The 18,594-nt window shown below is 39.8% G+C and overlaps 1 protein-coding gene across 2 annotated transcripts in view; it reads right to left on the minus strand.

Moving 5' to 3' along the window:
* Window positions 1–348: 348 nt before the first annotated feature.
* The window catches only part of FMN1 (formin 1), a 156,729-nt gene continuing 138,483 nt past the window's right edge, over window positions 349–18,594 (minus strand). For both annotated transcript variants that reach the window (XM_081886468.1, XM_081886467.1), the window contains 4 exons: window positions 16,535–16,586; window positions 13,411–13,560; window positions 2,291–2,375; window positions 349–653 (listed from right to left, as the gene is read on the minus strand). In XM_081886468.1, coding sequence (XP_081742594.1) covers window positions 609–653; window positions 2,291–2,375; window positions 13,411–13,560; window positions 16,535–16,586 — 332 coding nt within the window. In that variant the 3' untranslated portion in view covers window positions 349–608. The remainder of the gene's footprint in view (window positions 654–2,290; window positions 2,376–13,410; window positions 13,561–16,534; window positions 16,587–18,594) is intronic.

The following is an 18,594-nucleotide window of genomic DNA, read 5'->3' on the forward strand; positions in this document are numbered from 1 at the left end:
TATATATATATATATATATATATATATGAATGAGATTTCTTTCTCCGCATGTGCAAAAACAGTATTTCTACTTCCATGGCATTGATTGGGGTTCCTATAAAAATAATCGTAATAAAATACAGAATACATCTGATACACTTAACTTCCACCATTTGCAAGAAGGTAAAGTTAATCCTTTGGATACCATCAAAATCATTTTAAACAGACATTGACTTAGTAAATATTACGATCTACCAGCACATGAGCCATCCTGCAGAGCTGGCATAAAAGCTATTTAATTCACTGTCTAAAACCCTGCTTTTGCTGTCTTTTACATTAGTGCATTTTGCATAGAGTACTTCAAACAACTTTTAAGAAAAGAACTGCATTTAAGCCACATAAGGAAGAGTTACACAGAACTCTTCATAATTCCCATGTAAACAAATTATTATTGTTCCCTCTTCTGCACAAGCCAAGGGATCCAGAAGTCTTTTGAGGATTGTCTGAGGAAGAGAACAGCAAAACAGAACTTCCTAACATCTAAAATAAGGTGCTCTCTAGGGAATGGGCAGAGGGAAGCATCATGCAAGGTATTAAGTCACACTGCGATTATGTTCATGTGTCTTCTTTCAGTTGGTGGTCGCACTGGCTTCCTTCTGACGTAGCCTTTCTTTCTGTTGTTTAAGGGGAAAAAAGGAACTTTATTATCATTCTTTTCTTTAATTTTCCATCTGTTCTCAAATTGCACAGAGTATGTGGTCTACTACACTTGAAGAATGGAGCAGTCCAAAACCAAAGTAGACATAAGCTTTTTCTTTTCTGAAAATTAATTCCTGAAGTGCCAAGCCAAGCCAATGGCAAGCTTTATACAAGCATACTTAGGTTTGCATCTAAGTCACACCCAGAGTAGACACACTGAAATACAGTGGTACCTCAGGTTACAGACGCTTCAGGTTACAGACTCCGCTAACCCAGAAATAGTACCTTGGGTTAAGAACTTTGCTTCAGGATGAGAACAGAAATCGCGCGGCGGCAGCGGGAGGCCCCATTAGCTAAAGTGGTATCAGGTTAAGAACAGTTTCAGGTTAAGAACAGACCTCCAGTTCTTAACCCAAGGTACCACTGTAAATGAATGCAAAGTCACGACAAACTTATTGATTTCAATGTATCTACTCTGAGTATGACTTACCTGGATACAAACTTAGCCTCTCATATCATCCTAAGTATATGCCTAATGTGTTCTGAAATGCCTTTCCAGTTAACATTAGCTAGTATTGCACTAACACAAAATATTAGTAATGTGAAAACAAGCAAGAATATTTGGGGAGGGATTAATGTCTCTAGATATAGAAGTAGATTTTTTTTTTTTAAAAAGAGAAATGTACTGGAGCTGATTTTAGCAGGGGCATCCCTTTCCCACAAAGTGGGACAATACTGTAGTGATTTCTCATTGCACATACGGAGAGGTCCCTTGATATAAGAGGAAACTGTAATAAACCATGATTGTGTGGGGAACCTTGGGTACATAGAAGTTGTGGACTAAAGCCAGTACAGAACAGATAAATTGGCCCACACTCTTCCTTAAGCCAAACTGATAAATGACCCTCCCCTCTTTATACCAGACTGTACCAATAATAAATGGAACAAGCATGATTTAAGCACAGTTGGTTGTTGTTGTTTTTTCAAATATTGCTGCTAAATTGGATCCACCTTAATTTGGCAAGCCAGCACTGGTTGCATCCAAATATGGCAAAAGAATTTTCCATTTGTCTGTGCACAAAAAGAAGAGACAGCAGCCTATACTGGAGAAAACCCAGGAAGCCAGGCTCGTTCCTAGATAAACAGGGTGACAAATGTAGGAAAAGGCTGAAAATAATGCCCTATTGGCTGCCATTTCAATCTGCTCTCCCCTCTCACCCCCTTCAGAAATGTGATGGAATTTTTAGGAGCACACATTGTAAAAGCAGCCCTTGAGATTATTCAGAGTACAGAATGCAACAGGAATGAAGGACACCAATGGGTCAGAGACAAGTGACAAGAGACAGCTCCTGAGGACTGATTTTTTTCCATGCAGACTAGTTTTCCTGGCAAAAGTCTGTGCATGGACATAATGAATTTAAAATAGCAAAGGCTTTTGAATTGACTCCCAGTCACTGCTTCAATCACTCCAAAAATATTACTTGAATATATGTACTTTGGGATTGGAAAGGACATGATAGTAAATTGCATTTGAATGGACCAAAACATGCATCCTATTAGCTGTTTTTAAAAGCAAACTAGAAGACAAAGCCATTCTAAAAACACATCATACCAGGCTGGCAGTAGGGTTGATTTTCTTTGTTTCCACTTTCTTTTCTGCAGTTAACTTGTTCACTGTTTGTTGAGCCACTTTGAGTCTGAAACAAAATACAACAAATCTTACTGGAGCCAAAGAAATGGTACATATCCAGCATATGCAAGCTGCTTTCAGGAGTGCTTAGTTGTTGAATATGAATAAGGCTGTGTACACATGATACCTTTATAGCATATTCAAAGCAAATTTCCGTTCTCAAAGCATCCTGGGAACTGTAGCTTGTCAAAGGTGCTGCGAACTGTAGCTCTGTGAGGGGAAAATTACAGTTGCCAGGATTAAGGAGGCAGGGAGAGGGAAGAAATGTGCTTTGAGTGTGTTTAAATGGTATCATGTGCTTACAAAGCAACTGTGCAAACAAACAAGACAGTATCAAGACTGAAAGGGAATGGTACTCCCCTCTCCGCAAGGCTGGAGAAGATGTTAAGAGCAGAGGCTACAACTACGAGAGGTGGCACAGCACAATGGGCTGAAGGAGAAAAGCATCATGGCGCCAATAGCAGCATTTCCGCTTGCTTCTCTTTCTATAGACCCAGCCTGGGATGTTTCCTGATCATTGTGTTGTCTGACAGAATACTGGAAACAAACTTTCATATACACCCGTGATTTATGAAGTTTACATGTTGTTTTTCTCTCCTCTGAAGGGAGAAAGATTATTCCTTTAACAGCACTTTGTATTCCTGCAATTTTCACTGGTTAATATGCTTTATTATCTTACGCACACTACCTAAAGACTATTTTTTTAAAAAAAACCTACACTGCTTGTCAAAATGGTGCCCATACAGCTGTTCAGTGTTTGTGACTTCATTATTCTTGCTTAAGGAAAGAGTCACATTACTTTCCAGAGGTCTTATTTCAAACCATACGTACACAGTGTGCTGATAAGAGATACAGAAATGCACTCCCCATTAATTAAGCATTCGGTGATTAAATCTCAAAGGCTTAACATACTATTGTATGTGACTAATGTTGGTCAGATTTCTTCTCCCTTCATACTTAGTACAAACATAAAACCTCCACACGTTACAGGGATTATAAATCTTCCCATGAACTGCTCTTCATTTTTGCACAACGTTCTTAATCTTTACAATGCATTGAGAAATTACATCCCTGTATGACATGGCGCTGCAAGACCCAAACAAAAGAACCATGGTTGGCTTTCATTTAAAAAGTTCAATAAATATGTAGCTTATATAGCCTTTAACTGTTAGAAGCGTAAGTCCGGCTCACACATAATGCTACACCTTGATGGGGGGGGGCAGCCTGTGTCCTCCCAGATGTTGCTAGACTACAATTCCCATAATCTGTGACAATTGGCCATGCTGACTGGAGCTGAAATTCAACATCTGGAGTCATAGGTTCCCCATCTGCACAAGGAGAAAGCAGCTGCCATAAACCTCAGGCTCCTGTACTTCCCCATATCTCTCCTCATCCCACAAGTCCAGGAAAAGGATTTCTGGCACAATTTGGTTTCACTTTCTACTTGGGTTATCATTACATAGGAAGCAGGGATCATGGCTTAAAACAAACTGTGGCCAGTTTCTAAACAGGTCAATTTCAGACCATGCATTATGAAGCTGACTTGTTAAACCACAGTCTCTGATTCATAGGAACAAGTCGGGGTTTGCAGAAAGTGAATTTGTGCTCTCCTAAATTGTTGTTTTTACTAGAAACTGAGAATCCTGTGGCCCACCACTGCTCTTTGCATCTTCAAGAGCATAAACTCAGGATCTCATAACAGTGAAATCATAACTAAACATAACTATGAATCAGGATCAGCCCAAGATTGTCCTAGTCCAGCATCCTTTGAAAGAATCCTCGCAATCAGTGAGCACTAGGTAGCCAACTGGAGACTGGCCAATGGTTCACCACCAAAGTCTATTTTTTGCCTGGCCTCAGCATCAGGAAGCAATCTTGTCAAGCTGGGATACTGCTCCAATATAAGTTAATAGAATATGAAGAAAACTACAGATCCAATACAAAATTCAAAATCAAGCAGATAAGGCTACTTCTTCACATGACTTTTTAAAAATCTTGACTGGTGCCAGTGTTTGGATATTGTGACCACTTTCCTGTATCATAACTTGGGCTAAATTAAGGTTTTTACTTCTATTTTCCATGTGTATGTGAAGCTTTAAGAACAGCTTCATATTTATTCCCTCAATACATTCAAGAACTTTATGCTAAACATTTTAGCATTTCCATGAATGAATGACCTTATATTCTTTTTGTAAACAATTTCAACAACTGAACAGAATGGTTAGAACAGGACTCAAGGCATTATAGTGCCATTGAAAATAACGTGGTCATAATAAACCATAGTGTTCTGTTTATCATTTTGGTTGCAGATACTTTACAAACAGATGTTTTATGGGTATATGCAGAGTGTTAAAAAATTATCAATATCATATAAACATAACTGAGGTTACTTTGTGAATAATTTTGCATTTATCAAAAATAGAGCTGTGAGTTTCTTTGGTAACTCTTTCCTCTGCTTTAGATTTAACTGGCTTTAATAATTTGGTGTCATCTGTTCAGCATAACATGCGAACTACATTTTTTGTTGTGAGAACTGATACTAACTAGAGTTTGCAGCCACAGAGCAACATCCCCTCTTAATTCATATAATTAACTTTTTTGAACTTTTAGGAAGGGACTGTAACACTACCACATTGCATTGATCTGTGAGTGATCCAGCCGGGACCCACTTTCCATTCAAGACAACAATTCCCATTAATATTTTTTGAATCTTCAGTTAAAATGGAGGGGGAGGGAGGCAAAGAATCTAAAGGAATGCAGTTAGTTTAAACCATGAAATCTGACCATATGTAAGGGGAATCCGTTCAAAAGAAGATTTAGGATCACTCATCATGGTGCAAAGAAGGTCAAAATACGCAAACGAATTGAGAAGAAAGGTTGCTGGTGTCAGCAATAATATTAACACACTTTTACAACTGTTGTGTATTGCCATGCCGTGTGGAAAACCACAACTTAAGGCAACAGAAAAAGTAGAGTTCTATATTTCAACAAAACCTTAAACCACCTGATTATTTGCTTCAGAAAAAAAGAACAAAACACACAGCAATTGAGTTTGGGGTAAGAAGTTCAATTAACTTCAAATGTCCCTACCAAATTCTGTTCTGAGGGATCACATTTTCAAACCTATATATCTTCAGATTAAATGCAAGAACCAGAGCTATTTTGAAAAAAAAAATTATACAAATGAACTATAGAAGTTCAAATGAGCCTTTTTTTTAAAAAAAAAAAAAGTACCTTTGCGTCTATAAAATAAAAGAATAATTTTCACCTTTACAAGAACATACATAGTTGTGCCAAGGGTTAGGAAGAAAAAACACTGCTTACTTAACCCTGTGGCCTCTTCTCATTCTCAACATAGAGGGAGGAAAGAATAGGAATTAAGCCATGAAGTGATCTGATACCCAGAGACTGATTATTAGCCACAGACGGCTTCCTTGCTGGCGCAGCAACCAGTAGATTGGACCTTAAGTCAACAAGTGCTATTAAGTGCTTGTTGGCACTATACACTATCATCACCATATTAAATTCCAACTTGATGATCTGTATTTATGGGATGTGTAAAGGATGCTAGGGTATACTTTGCAGTATGTTATTGAATAGGGTACTAGCTTGTTGAGGCTGTTGTGTTTTTCAATAGATACAAGCTGTAACTGACAATGTTCTGTACTGTGGCAAGCTCAATGCTTGTTTTCAAACTGAAGCTTGGAATGTATGTGTAATGGTTCTAGGGGTTGCTCGTGCGTATGTTGCCGCCACTCCTGGCTAGGTTACCTGGGTGAACCCTTTCTGTCTGGACAGCCTTTCACTTCGTGGCTGTCTCAGTCGCTGGCAGAATCCGTCAGTGGGCGTTTCTTGAACTTCTTCCAGCAAAGAAGTTCTTTGACGCCAAGTCTTCTCCTACTCTCCCTGCGCGGAAGTCTTCTGCGCAGGGAGGGTGTGGGCAGTGGAGTACCCATGCTCTCCCCGCTGGTCTCCGGTGAAGAGTCCTGGAGCCTCCTCTCCGATTCCCCCATCTGCCCCCCTTCTCCACTGGTGTTACGCTGATTTCCTTCCCCAGCAGATGGGCTGCCTCTCTCCCTACTGGGACCCTCTCCTGCATCCCTCTGGAGCCTTCCCTCTGCCTCTAGCTCCGATGGCAGTTCCCTGACAGTATGTTACTTTTTTGTGGAGGATACTTTTTTTTTTGGCTTTATGTCAGGTCCACATATAATGCCAAACTACAACATGGCACAATAGAAATGAGCTTGTGTGTGCCTCCCTCTCCTTGTCTGCTCTTCTTAATTACTTACTTCCTGGTTGACTGCATACCAAAGTTCACCATTTCATACCTTACATCAGCATGGCATGTTTGGCACTTGTCCTCAGAACCATGATTTCAGGCTGCAAACTAAAGAGTTTCCCCACAAATCAGAAAGCAGCTAATTAAGTGGAGTTTCAGCAAAGGCTCAGTCACGTAATGTGAGAAATCAAAACTGACATCTATTGTATGAAAATCCAGTGTGACTTATCTGAATTTGTGAGACATGTGAAGAATACCAACCATATATTTATTTTTAAAAGCACCGATATCATTCTGTACATGCTTCTGTAGATAAGACCACACATCCCCACCCCTGCTGCTCCATGGTTTCAGGAGGGAGGTGAACAGATTTTTCAGAGACTACAGTACTAACAATGGCCTTTTACGTATATATGTGACTACAGCAGCTAGAATGCTATATGCACAGAAATGGAAAGAAGAGACGGTTCAAATGAAGGAGGAATGGCTTTTAAAAGCAATAGACTATGCAGAAATGGCAAAGCTGACAGCAGTATTAAAAGAATGGAGTATTAAAAAAAGAATGGAGGCCATTTTGGACTACAATAGTACCTCGGAAGTCAAATGGAATCCATTCCGGAAGTCCGTTCTACTTCCAAAACATTTGGAAACCAAGGCATGGCTTCCGATTGGCAGCAGGAAGTTCCTGCAGCCAATTGGAAGCTGTGGAAACCCTGTTGGATGTTCGGGTTCCAAAGAACGTTCGCAAACTGGAACACTCACTTCCAGGTTTGCGGAGTTCGGGAGCCAAAACGTTCGACTCGCAAGGCGTTCGCGAACCAAGGTACGACTGTATTTGAAAAAACACTACAGTCAAATGAAATCATGGGCAAGATTTGAGAAAGGAACAATGGAAGAAAAATGATAAAGTAATTGTATTAGAGGGGTTTCCATAACAGATAAGTTTGATATATAACACGGTAGAAAAGGGTTTGAAGAAAAACACTGTGGAAGTGTGGGTGGGAAGTCAATGCATGAAACAATGTAACTATTTAATTTGAAGTCAATTTGAAAAAAATAAATGGAAATTTGATAAAAATTATATTATATAAAGAGTACTAACAATGGCCTGTGAGTGGATGCTCCCACAGATGGGAAACATTCTCTCACCCCTTTACAGTCCCCAGTAATTCCCCAAAAGTGCCCTTCAGAAAAGTGTTGGAGATGGTACAATGGGTTCCAGGGGAAATTAGTGTAAATTCTTTCCCATCACTTCTACCATCGGGAGCCTGCACTGGATTAAAGGCTCTTCTGTGAATGAAAGGAGCCCTTCCACTTGCAGAAGGGCAAGTCTAGATTCAAATCTTTGTAACTGTTTCCAAAAGACTATCTATGCAAATGTCCAATATACTGCATTTTCACAACTGGGAAAATGCAATACTCTTATAACAGCGGTGCTCCGTTAAAGGAGAGCGGCTGCATCATCCACAATAGCTGAATATACTTTTATTATATAAGAAATCTGATAAAGCAGAAAGGCCCTCAACACTCCAATGGCTGGGTTTTTTATATCCACACTCAAATCAGGACTGACTAAAAGTCACTACAGATTAAAAATAAGCCCATGAAAGTGACCGTGTAAATTGACCCTAAAACGGTGTCACATCCCTGTGGTATTGAGAATACCGCATGGTACTGAGAGTAAGATAATACTTTTCAGCTACTTCATTCAAAATTTTCACCCAGCTGAGCAAAACAGCCATACCAAATTTATGACTGTTGGGTACACGTAATATATTTCTGCTGTATCCTTTTCATGTAATATTCATGTAATATTTATGTTACTGAGGTAATCCAAGAATTTCATCTTAACTGCCTTTTGATTTAAGAAGTAAGTATGTTTGCTAGTTATATATAATGTTTGTACCTTTGAGTACCCTCAGATTCCTGTATGCTATGCAGATTTTGTCTTGGGGCGAAAATCAGCTATATTACACAGGCAGCTAATTTATTTTCATGGTAGGTTAAGTGTAGGGCAGCATGGTTAAAGTGTTTCCTCTTCTAAAATGTCTGATAAAAATCTAATTAGATTTCTACACTTTTCTTACATTAAAAGTCAAGTAGTTTTCAGACAAAACAAACCCTTGCAGCCTAGCCCATTGCTTGGTTAAAGCTACCATTAACTTGGTTTTTCTTAGTCTGCTAAGAGATGTTGCACTGTCCTTTGAATAACCTCAAAATACTCTAGTAGAACCAATAGTGACAATAATGTTTGATGTCTTAGTATGTCTTAATTTGTTGGAAGGCGCCTAGAGTGGCTGGGGCAACCCACTCAGATGGGCACCATCATCATCATATAATTGACAAGTTGGAAAAATAGGATCATTGCTAGATGGGCATCCTGTATAAAATTTTGCAAACTTGCCTCTGTTCACATTTGTGTTTTAAAATGTTGTAAAGAAAAGAACAAAAATTATCAACTATTTGAATCATCAGGTACAGTGGTACCTTGGTTCTCAAACGTAATCCGTTCTGGAAGTCCTTTCGACTTCCTAAATTTTTGAAAACCAAGGTGCAGCTTCTGATTGGCTCAGGCACCCAGGAAACAATAACCAACAACCACATTGGACGTTCAGCTTCCGAAAAACATTCAAAAATTGGAACACTTAGTTCTGGGTTTTCGGCATTCGGGAGCCGAAATGTTCGAGTACCAAGGCATTCAAGAACCAAGGTATTTAACCTGTCTTAATCTAATTGAATGAAACTATTTTTGTGGTCTCTTTATTTGACATGTAAACTCTTGTTTATGAAGATGTGCATTGCAAAAAAATTACTGTGTTAAACTGAAGGATTCACTGTAATTCCTTCTGGTTGGCCAATGTGGATCCTGGATTAGATTGGAAGTTGACATGCACCTTTCCTATGTGTAGAGGGGGCCTTTGTTTTTTGGCACAGGACATTCAAACATTCAAACCTTCCTTCTTCTCTCTGAGGAATTTTAAATGCTGCAATCCAAGAAATATTTACAGCTTGGGTGTATAAACTGGCTCCTTTTCTATTCTGCTGAGGTTATGAAAAAATATGATTACACTAAAATGCACCTTAGGAAAATAATTGTTTTTCAAGACATAATGGTTATTTCTCAGTTCTCTAAATGTGTTTCTTCCTGGAAAATATGGTTGGCGAACTGTCACTCATACTTTGTAAAATAACAACCTCTAAAGGGTCATGGTTTTCTAAGCCATTTGAATGTGATAAAGAAACAACTCATCTGTCATTCAAACTTATATACTTGACATCAGTTACTCATTGTCTTCATGAATCATCTACAAGTTGAACTGAGAATAAACTGAAACCTTTAAAGGCTAAAAGTAATCTAATGAAGTCATTAGTAAATAAACACAAGCCCCACCAAAGTATATGAATAAAATTCATGGTGTTAAGAAGGAAAAAACAAACCATTCATTCTCATGACAAAATATATGCAAGTCTTATCCTGCTACTCAAGAAGGCTAATCCAGACTCAAAACAGCATATCCAAAATCACGTATTTTACTCTGAATTTATTAATATGAAATTCACCACTCCCTCTAGACTCACTGCCTTTCACTTCTTAAGAGCCTGGCCTGTTTAAAACTGATTTTGGTTATATACTTTACAAGACGTGGGGAACTGCTCCACAGTCAGAAGCAGTAGCCATCATTGGAAACTGCGAGAGGGGAGAGTGTTCTTGTGATGGGAAACATAGACACCTGACTGACCACTGTGAGAACAGGATGTTGGACTAGAAGGGTCATTGCCTAATCCAGCAAACTTTTATTATATTCTTAGGTAGTCCTGACATTTGAGGAAGTGATAGCATCACATCCACAGTAGAGTTGTCTCTGCAGATCCTGTTCATATTGCATCAGTTTTCTGGGTAACAGCAGGTGGAGTCTATTCCACATTCTGAAGTTCCAGCTTTTCTCACTGGCTGTAGTTTTCCATTTCAGTGTTGGGTGAGAAAAGTGAAACCAAATTCAAATATTTCTTCTCCTTGCACTCTCTCCTGTGCAAGGGGAAGCATGAGAATTGCTGCAGATCTTTCCTGTTACACAACGCAAAGACTCTTCTACAAATGTTTGCAGCAGCCCTCCATTATGCTTGTTTCTTTAGTTCACCCAACATTTGGAGGAGATACACTGAGCAACACTGTCCCCTAGCAAACATGTTCCTTGAAATGGCAAGCAAAATTCACTTGCTCATAAGTAGATCTAATCAAGTAACAAATTGCAAAAATTCTAAAATGACCAATTTCACTTTAGAAGTACCGTATTTTTCGCTCTATAGGACACACTTTTTCCCCTCCAAAAATTAAGGGGAAATGTGTGTGCGTCCTATAGAGTGAATGCAGGCTGCACGGCTAAGCCCAAAGCCAGAACAGGGAGACGGAGCGCTGCGGAGCGCTCCGTCTTGCTGTTCTAGCTTGGGGATGGCTGCGTGCAAAGCCTCTGCAGGGCAGCAGGGTGCCTTCACCCCGCTGCCCCGCAGAGGCTAGAAAGGCTGTTCCCAAGCCAGAACAGCGAGACGGAGCGCTCCATCTCGCTCTTCTAGCTTGGGGATGGCTGCGTGCAAAGCCTCTGCAGGGCAGCGGGGTGCCTTCACCCTGCTGCCCTGCGGAGGCTACAAAGGCTGTTCCCGAAGCCAGAACAGCGAGACGGTCTCGCTGTTCTAGCTTGGGGATGGTAGCTGCCTGAAGCCTCCAGAGCGCAGCGGGAACTCCCGCTGGGCTCCGGAGGCTTTGGGTGAATGCACCTTGAACGCACCTTGTTTTAGAGGGGGAGAACAAGAATTTTTCCCCCTTTTCTCCCCCTCCTATGGTCCGGTGCGTCCTATAGAGCGAAAAATACGGTATCTCCCCCTCCGCAGCATTTTCCCTCTAAGCAGCGAAACTGACTATTCTAGAAGACGGCTGCTTGTGACAAAGGAATCAGAAGATCTATGCGTATAATTAGCACGACAATTTACTGGATTATCTCAATCTGCATCTAATTTAAAATTGCATGCTAAAGGATATTTAAGCTTCTAATGTTGAGCCTGATTAACACTGCTGTTTCATACAGAAGGCCAACTAACTGATAAATGATTCAGATTCCAGAGTAACAATTATTTCTTTATATTCTTAGTACACAAAACAAAAGACCTCAAGATATAAAAAGTATCAAGTTTATGATTTCTGTTTGTACACATTAAGACTTAAAGATGTGCAGAGTATCTGTTTGGCTGGCATTTTTCATGCAATCACCACTGATATTCACCCTAAGGGGCATGGTTCACACTAGGCCTAGAGAAGCTGTGACCTGCCAAGCCTTAGTATGTGATGGATGGACTACATTTGTCTTGGTGAGTCACAAATTCTGCAGCCATCTTGTGATCTTTTACTTTTTACACACCACTCCCCCCCCCCCATCAAAGGCTTGCACCTATTTAAAAGAGTACATGCTTCTGCATGATTGCTCTGGACTCCATCTTTATCGCTGCTTTCTATTGTGCCCATTACTAGTCACCCAGAGAGCTTGTTAATTTCATCTGCTCATTCATTTTAAACTGGCCTCTTCAAAATTCAATCACAAACTGCAACAAATTTGTTGGGAAGCATTGATCATATTCAACATTTAATAAGAGAGAAAGGAACAAACAAAAACTAATGAGTCTGTGCTTGTCCAGAAGAAGGAAAGGTGCACATTAGAACAGGACCTGCAACAAGATGTTGCAGCATGGAGTGTTTCTGCTAAGGATAACAGTCATGCCCTCTCCTACGATACTCCATTGGATTCTTCCCACCGTCCCATAGTTTTCCATTACCTGTCCTACAGTCAGTCAATGAGCATGCCTGATCCTCATGGGACTGTTTTGGGAGTTCTCCCCCCCTTAGCTTAAAGTTTTACTTCTAAATGATTTTGTGAGGTTCCCACAATGTCAATGCTACCTTGCTACACAAGGAGAGGCACACATGGAGATTTGAATTTCCTATTAGTGTACATGAAAAGAAATACAATAAGAGTGCTGGACTAGAAACACCTATTGGGCAATTCCCTTAATTATTTTACAATAGAATGACATAACAGAGCAAATGCATACAGTAAAAAAGGGGGGAAAGTATATTAAAGAAAGTGCTCGTTTTTCTTTTAATTTTTTAAAAAACGAATCTCAAGAGGTGAAACCTTTTATTTTAAAAAAAGGTTTTAACTAAACCTAATAAAATCACAAGACAGTGGGAGATGCTGCGGCATGGAGTTTGATGTCCACAGCAGGATACCAAGAAGCGGTGCTGTAAATTCAGTGTGGGACTTCAACGCTGTGCTAAGTGTGGCCTGAATCTCATAGGCTACCCTTTGATGCAAGTGTAGTATATTAACTGGAAAAAGCATTCACTTTTATTTGTCTGTCCTGTCTGCAACAGCAATATCGCCTCATTTAGAGCGGTCCAACACAAAAATGCAAAGAGAAGCAATCTGTTACAAATTAGCACAGCTCCCCTTTCATTTTACTAGCTAGTAATTGGAAGGGGTTAAGAAAGTGTAATTTATCAGATTATATGTGTTTATCTTTTTGTGGGGACAGCATCCCTTTGGTGAATTTTCCTAGGCACCCTGAGGGAATAATCTTTCCTTGATGTCCATTTGATCTGAAAGAAAACAATGACGCCTGTGAAATATGGGAGTATAATTTGTTGAGTTTAAAAAGGACCAGTTTCCCAGACTTCTAAAAAAAAATTGTATTAATGGCTTTATTAGAACCTTACCTTTCTTTGGAAATGTTTTTGCTCTCTCGTTTCCAAATGGCCTTAAAGTCGCTGCAGAACTCATACCACACCGTGAAAACGTAGTTTGGCGTGGTCTCCTTCTCGCCAGACTTTGGTTTTATCCCGAAGTATCCCACCAATTCTTCAAAGCTACAGTGTTGGGCAGGGGAGGGGAAAATTGTCAGCACATAAACCTAAGGTGGAAGTTCAGTTTCCCTCAGGGCAGATTTCTGACTCAGTAGCCTAGGCTGGCAATTAACATAAATCTGCTGTAATCTGGAAACTGTACCAGCAATGGATCCACCCAGCACTTCTGAATTAAATAATAATAATGGTGCTGTTTTGGTGGGTGTGTACATTAAGCCACAATATGAATGAATATGGGCACAGAGACATTTTAGAAAGTATCTGATTTTGAAACAACATTTATTTACCAGAAACCTATTGACATGCTCTTCACCATGGGTATTCAGAAGCCCCCAAAGTCCTAGATCAGAGGTACCATACCTATTTTTGTGCCTGAAGCATCTCTGGAAATTTAAGGAACTGTTGTGAGCACCACAAAATACCCATTTCATGCAACAAAAACTGGTGATATTCAGTAAAATCTTCCAAGCAACAGGCTAAACTCCTCCTGCTTCCCCTCTCCCAAAATCACAAAAACCCCCAAACAAAACGCAGGCCACAGCTCCTGCCTCCAAATAAACAAGCAAACAACAAAAGCCAAAAAGTTTACTTAAAAAAATAAAAGATTCTGAGGGAGAAAGTGGTGGGCTTCTCCAAGGATGAATACCTGCAGACACCATAGACTAGACTGAGATATTGTACAGAATTCACTTCCGAAACAGATTTGGTTTGCTTAGCTCCTTTCCTCCTCCAATTTTGTTGTCACATTAAGGCATTTATATTTCAATTGGCATTCGCAGCTGTGCAACTGCTTAATGGTTGCATTTTATGATCTATTTATGACTTATTTTTAATTACATTCTTATGCTGACTCTATTGCTACTGTTAATTGTGTTTTCCATGTTTATTTCTAGGAATTTTGTTTTATTTTTATTATGGTGCCATTTTATCCTGGAAATTTGCTCTATTTTTAAGCAGTCTTTCCAAATCGCTTGGAATATTTTTGAGGAAAACGACGAACTGACTTATATATAAAACAGTTAAATTTCCCTTTTAGGGGCACCTAAGTTTAGAACTCTATTCTTACTTCAGAGCCTACAGTGTCCAGACTATGAGATGAGCCTGGCTCCATGCATTAACTAACTTCACCTTCTGTGGGGTGAAGAAAACTAACTAACTAACTAACTAACAAAAAACCCCAACCCCTTCAGCCTTTTTAAGGGCTCATTCATACTTCGTTTCCTTCACACTTTCTAGGCACAGGTTTGTGCTTTACCAGTCCATGTCTGAGCACTTTTTTTTTGCGCTGCCATTTTGCCCACAAAAGACCTGCTGTTTAATGCTCTCATGAATCTGTGAAAAACCCAAACTGCCATTTGCTCCTATTCAGCATTAAAGAGCCGGTTTTCCTGGGAAAAGTGGCAGATACAGACTAGGAAAGTGTGGACCTATGCCTGGAAAACACAGGCAAAAGTAAGTGTGGATGAGCCCAGAATTACAGCCTATATTTATTAAAAGCAATGTCAACATCACACCAGTTGATACCCAATGAAAGTCTGCAGGTATAATACCCTGAAAACGATTTATTTTCTCAGGATCTTGGTAAACTGATGACAGCAGCAATGAACAACAGGTGTTATTGCTAATACATTAAGATTTACCTGGTCCATACTATAGGCTGAAGCACTCTTGAAATACATTAGAAAGAGTCTTCTACTGTTAAACTTGTTTTGCAACAAACTTGTATTAGAATATTAAAATGTATATTAATATCTATATACTTGAAATCTGAACATACAAATCAATGAAGAGAGGAACAGATGTTTCAATGACAACAACAAAAAGCATTTGTTGCATCAGCTGGGATTTGATGTATCAACTGGGCTTTAGTGTCACAACAATCTTGTACCTACACACCTTTTGAAGCTGATGACAATTGTAGTTAAACGCTATATAAATTGTCAAGCATGTGGTAAAATTGTTCCTAGACCACACCACTTCAGATTACAGGTCTGAATGCTTCCCTGCATTAAAAAAGACACAGCAGAGATTCTCCCTTCACAAAAGCCAAGATGCTGAGATGAAATGTTCTAAGTCTGCTGCTATGGCTAAGGAACTGCTCTATGGCGCTTGCAGTTTGAGTTTGAGTTCCCAGAGATTCTCTCTTGGAGGAAGGAACACAGCTCAGTCACAGGGTGTTACATGCAAAAGGTCCCAGATTCAATCCCGGCATTCTCTAGTACAGCAGAGTGAGGCCCCTGGCTGCAAAACTGGAGGGCTGCTGCCAATGGCTCAGTTTGGAAGGAATGCTGAATCAAATCATTGCTCACCGTGAATATGCAAGCATGCAGACTTATGGAGAAATTGCAACCGCTTTGCTTCTTCTTCAGTTCTGCTGCAGCCACACTACTGTGTCCCAAGCCATGACTCAGCAAGCCGAGCTCAGTATGTTGCCTAAACCCAGACTAGTGGTTTGTCTCTTTCCAACAAACTTAGCTCAAAGCAGCAGCAAAACTGGTGGAGGAGCAAAACATTTCCATTCTCCTGTCTTGGGAGTCAACCCACTGGTGCATTCAGGCTAAACCATAGTTTGCTTTAGTGCTATATGTGAACTATGTGTAGACGTTTGAGCCACGCAGACCAATGACCTCACTTAATCTAAGGCAGCTTCTTATATTACCAAGTCTCTGCTTTTTCTGTGCATGTGATTATTTTAATCAATCATTCAACACCCCTCACCAAAACCTGGAGTCTGCAGTAGAACACTCTAGGAACAGTTTTTACCACATAATGAACTGTTTTGTCTAGAAAGCTTCCATTTCAGACAGCTTGTTCCCTAAAGTCCAAGACAAGCTGTATGAAAATGTTGGAAGTATGAGCATGTGTTTAAAAATAAGGACTCTGGTGCATTTGATGATTTTTTCACTTATTCAAATATATTTAAAGATGAAGTAGGACCTTTCATAACGCAACGTGTTAAAAAGGCTGTAATACTCACCACTTCTGCACATTCTCCAAATGGCTCTCCACTGTCTTATGTTCTTCCACAGCTACAAATAAACAACATGTTTATTATTTAAGAAAGCGGAATATGTATCTGCATTTTAAAGTAATTTTTTTTAATATTTCACATTTCTCGTACTAAGAGTGAGCTATTTCAAGCGTTATAGTGTGTTCTTGTAGACACTGTAGGGAGTAGTGCTGAAGCTTTCCATCCTGAACATGTGCAAGGATTGTGGAGCCCAGTGCAGTAGGGATAAAAGAAGTATTTCTACAAATAAGTGGGCTCTAAACTTAATTGGATGTACATGCACAGCTTTCAAGCTGGGTACTACTTGATAGAAAGAAGCTTTTCAGGGTGTCTTCTATCAGAGAACTATTTTTGCTGTGTTGCAAAAGCATCACATTTATAGTGAGGACATGCATAATTGTCCATTTTCCTGCTTTCCATTTAGCTCTTGCATGCTGAAGCAAACCAAGACAGGTACCTTGTTGCAAGCTCATCATGGCTTCCTAATGTGTGGGTTGAATGCTTGTCTCACACTTCTTTCTATACATGATGTGAACACGAAGGACATGTAAGTATTAAAAAATGTGGCATGGAGTCACCCTTGCATATCTGCTATTGTTCCTAGAATCACAGAATCATAGAGTTGGAAGGTATACCAAGGGATGAAGCCCAACCCCCTGCAATGCAGGAATCTCAGCTATCTAACATCTAGAGGATCCATTTATTACAGGCGGTCTCCTCCCTCACCCTTTAAACCACAGATTTCCTTTTATTCAGAACTTTTGGTGTTCTCGGTTAATAAGTATAGGCCCTCAATTTAGGATCTTTGAAGTTTTCAGCATCTTTGGAAACGAAGCCATTTATTTTCCGCTGTCAGCATAATGCGGGGCTCTTATAAAAAGGGCAAGATTAAAGTTCCCAATGGAATTTCAGGATGCTGCTCTTCTCATGCAGGGAAGGACAAATGTATGAAGACGTCACCAGAGATCTTTCCCCAGGAATCAGAGGTAACCTATAAAGATTCATCAGTTCCTGACAAGGGACATAAGCCATCTCTCCAGACAGTCTGGCATCAGACCAAGAGAGAAAGTTGTGCTGTCTGATCCATTCTTGACAAAAACACATGTTCTGGGAAATCTCTTCTGGAACTCCAACACAACATAGCCTCTGGAGTAGAGAGGCATATATCATGTAATAACTGGATTTCAGTAAGCATTTCTTTTGCATTGAATATGCCATTAATACCACTTATCTAAATAAAGGTCTGCTGGATCTGGTCAAGGCCCATCCAGTCCGGCATCCTGTTCTCACAGTGGCCAACCAGATTCCTGTGGGAAGCAGGACCTGAGTGCAAGAGCACTCTCCCCTTCTTTTGGTACCCAGTAACTGGTTTTCAGAAGCATATAGCTTCTGACAGGGGCAGCAGAACATAACCATCACTGTTGGTAGCCACTGATAATCTCATCCACCATGAATTTGTCTAATCCTCTTTGGAAGCCGCTCAATTCCACAGTTCAACTATGTTCTGGCTGTTAAACTATGTGCTGGCTGTCTTGAACCTTCCAATATTCAGTTTCAATGGATGTCCATGAGGTCCGGTACGATGAAAGACAAATAAAAATGTTTCTCTGTCCACCTTCCTCATACTCTGCAAAATTTTATACACCTCTATCATATCTTCTCTCACTTGCCTTTTCTTTAAATGTTGCAAAGGTGCAAGCTACTGCCCAAAGTAGGTTTTCTTTATTTAATGATTGACAATTATGCAGGCGATAGACAAAGTGAAATGAATTTGACCAGATTGTGAATTAATTCAAACCCATTTTTTAAAAAATCACATAGAAAACTTGCTTTATGTGAGGAACTCTGTTCCCATTGATACCCAGGACTAGAGCTAAAAAACTGGCTCTAGCTAGACAATTATTGAGTACAAATTCCATAAAAGACAGACATGTTAATTTGCTGTGGCAAAAACTACACAAAAATTGGTGGCACCTTTCAGACTGATGGAGGGCATTTTCACACCTCACTGAAATAAATCTCTGAGC

Source organism: Podarcis melisellensis (genome assembly GCF_964234715.1).
Source record: "Podarcis melisellensis genome assembly, chromosome: 1".
Taxonomy (NCBI): Eukaryota; Metazoa; Chordata; class Lepidosauria; order Squamata; family Lacertidae; genus Podarcis; species Podarcis melisellensis.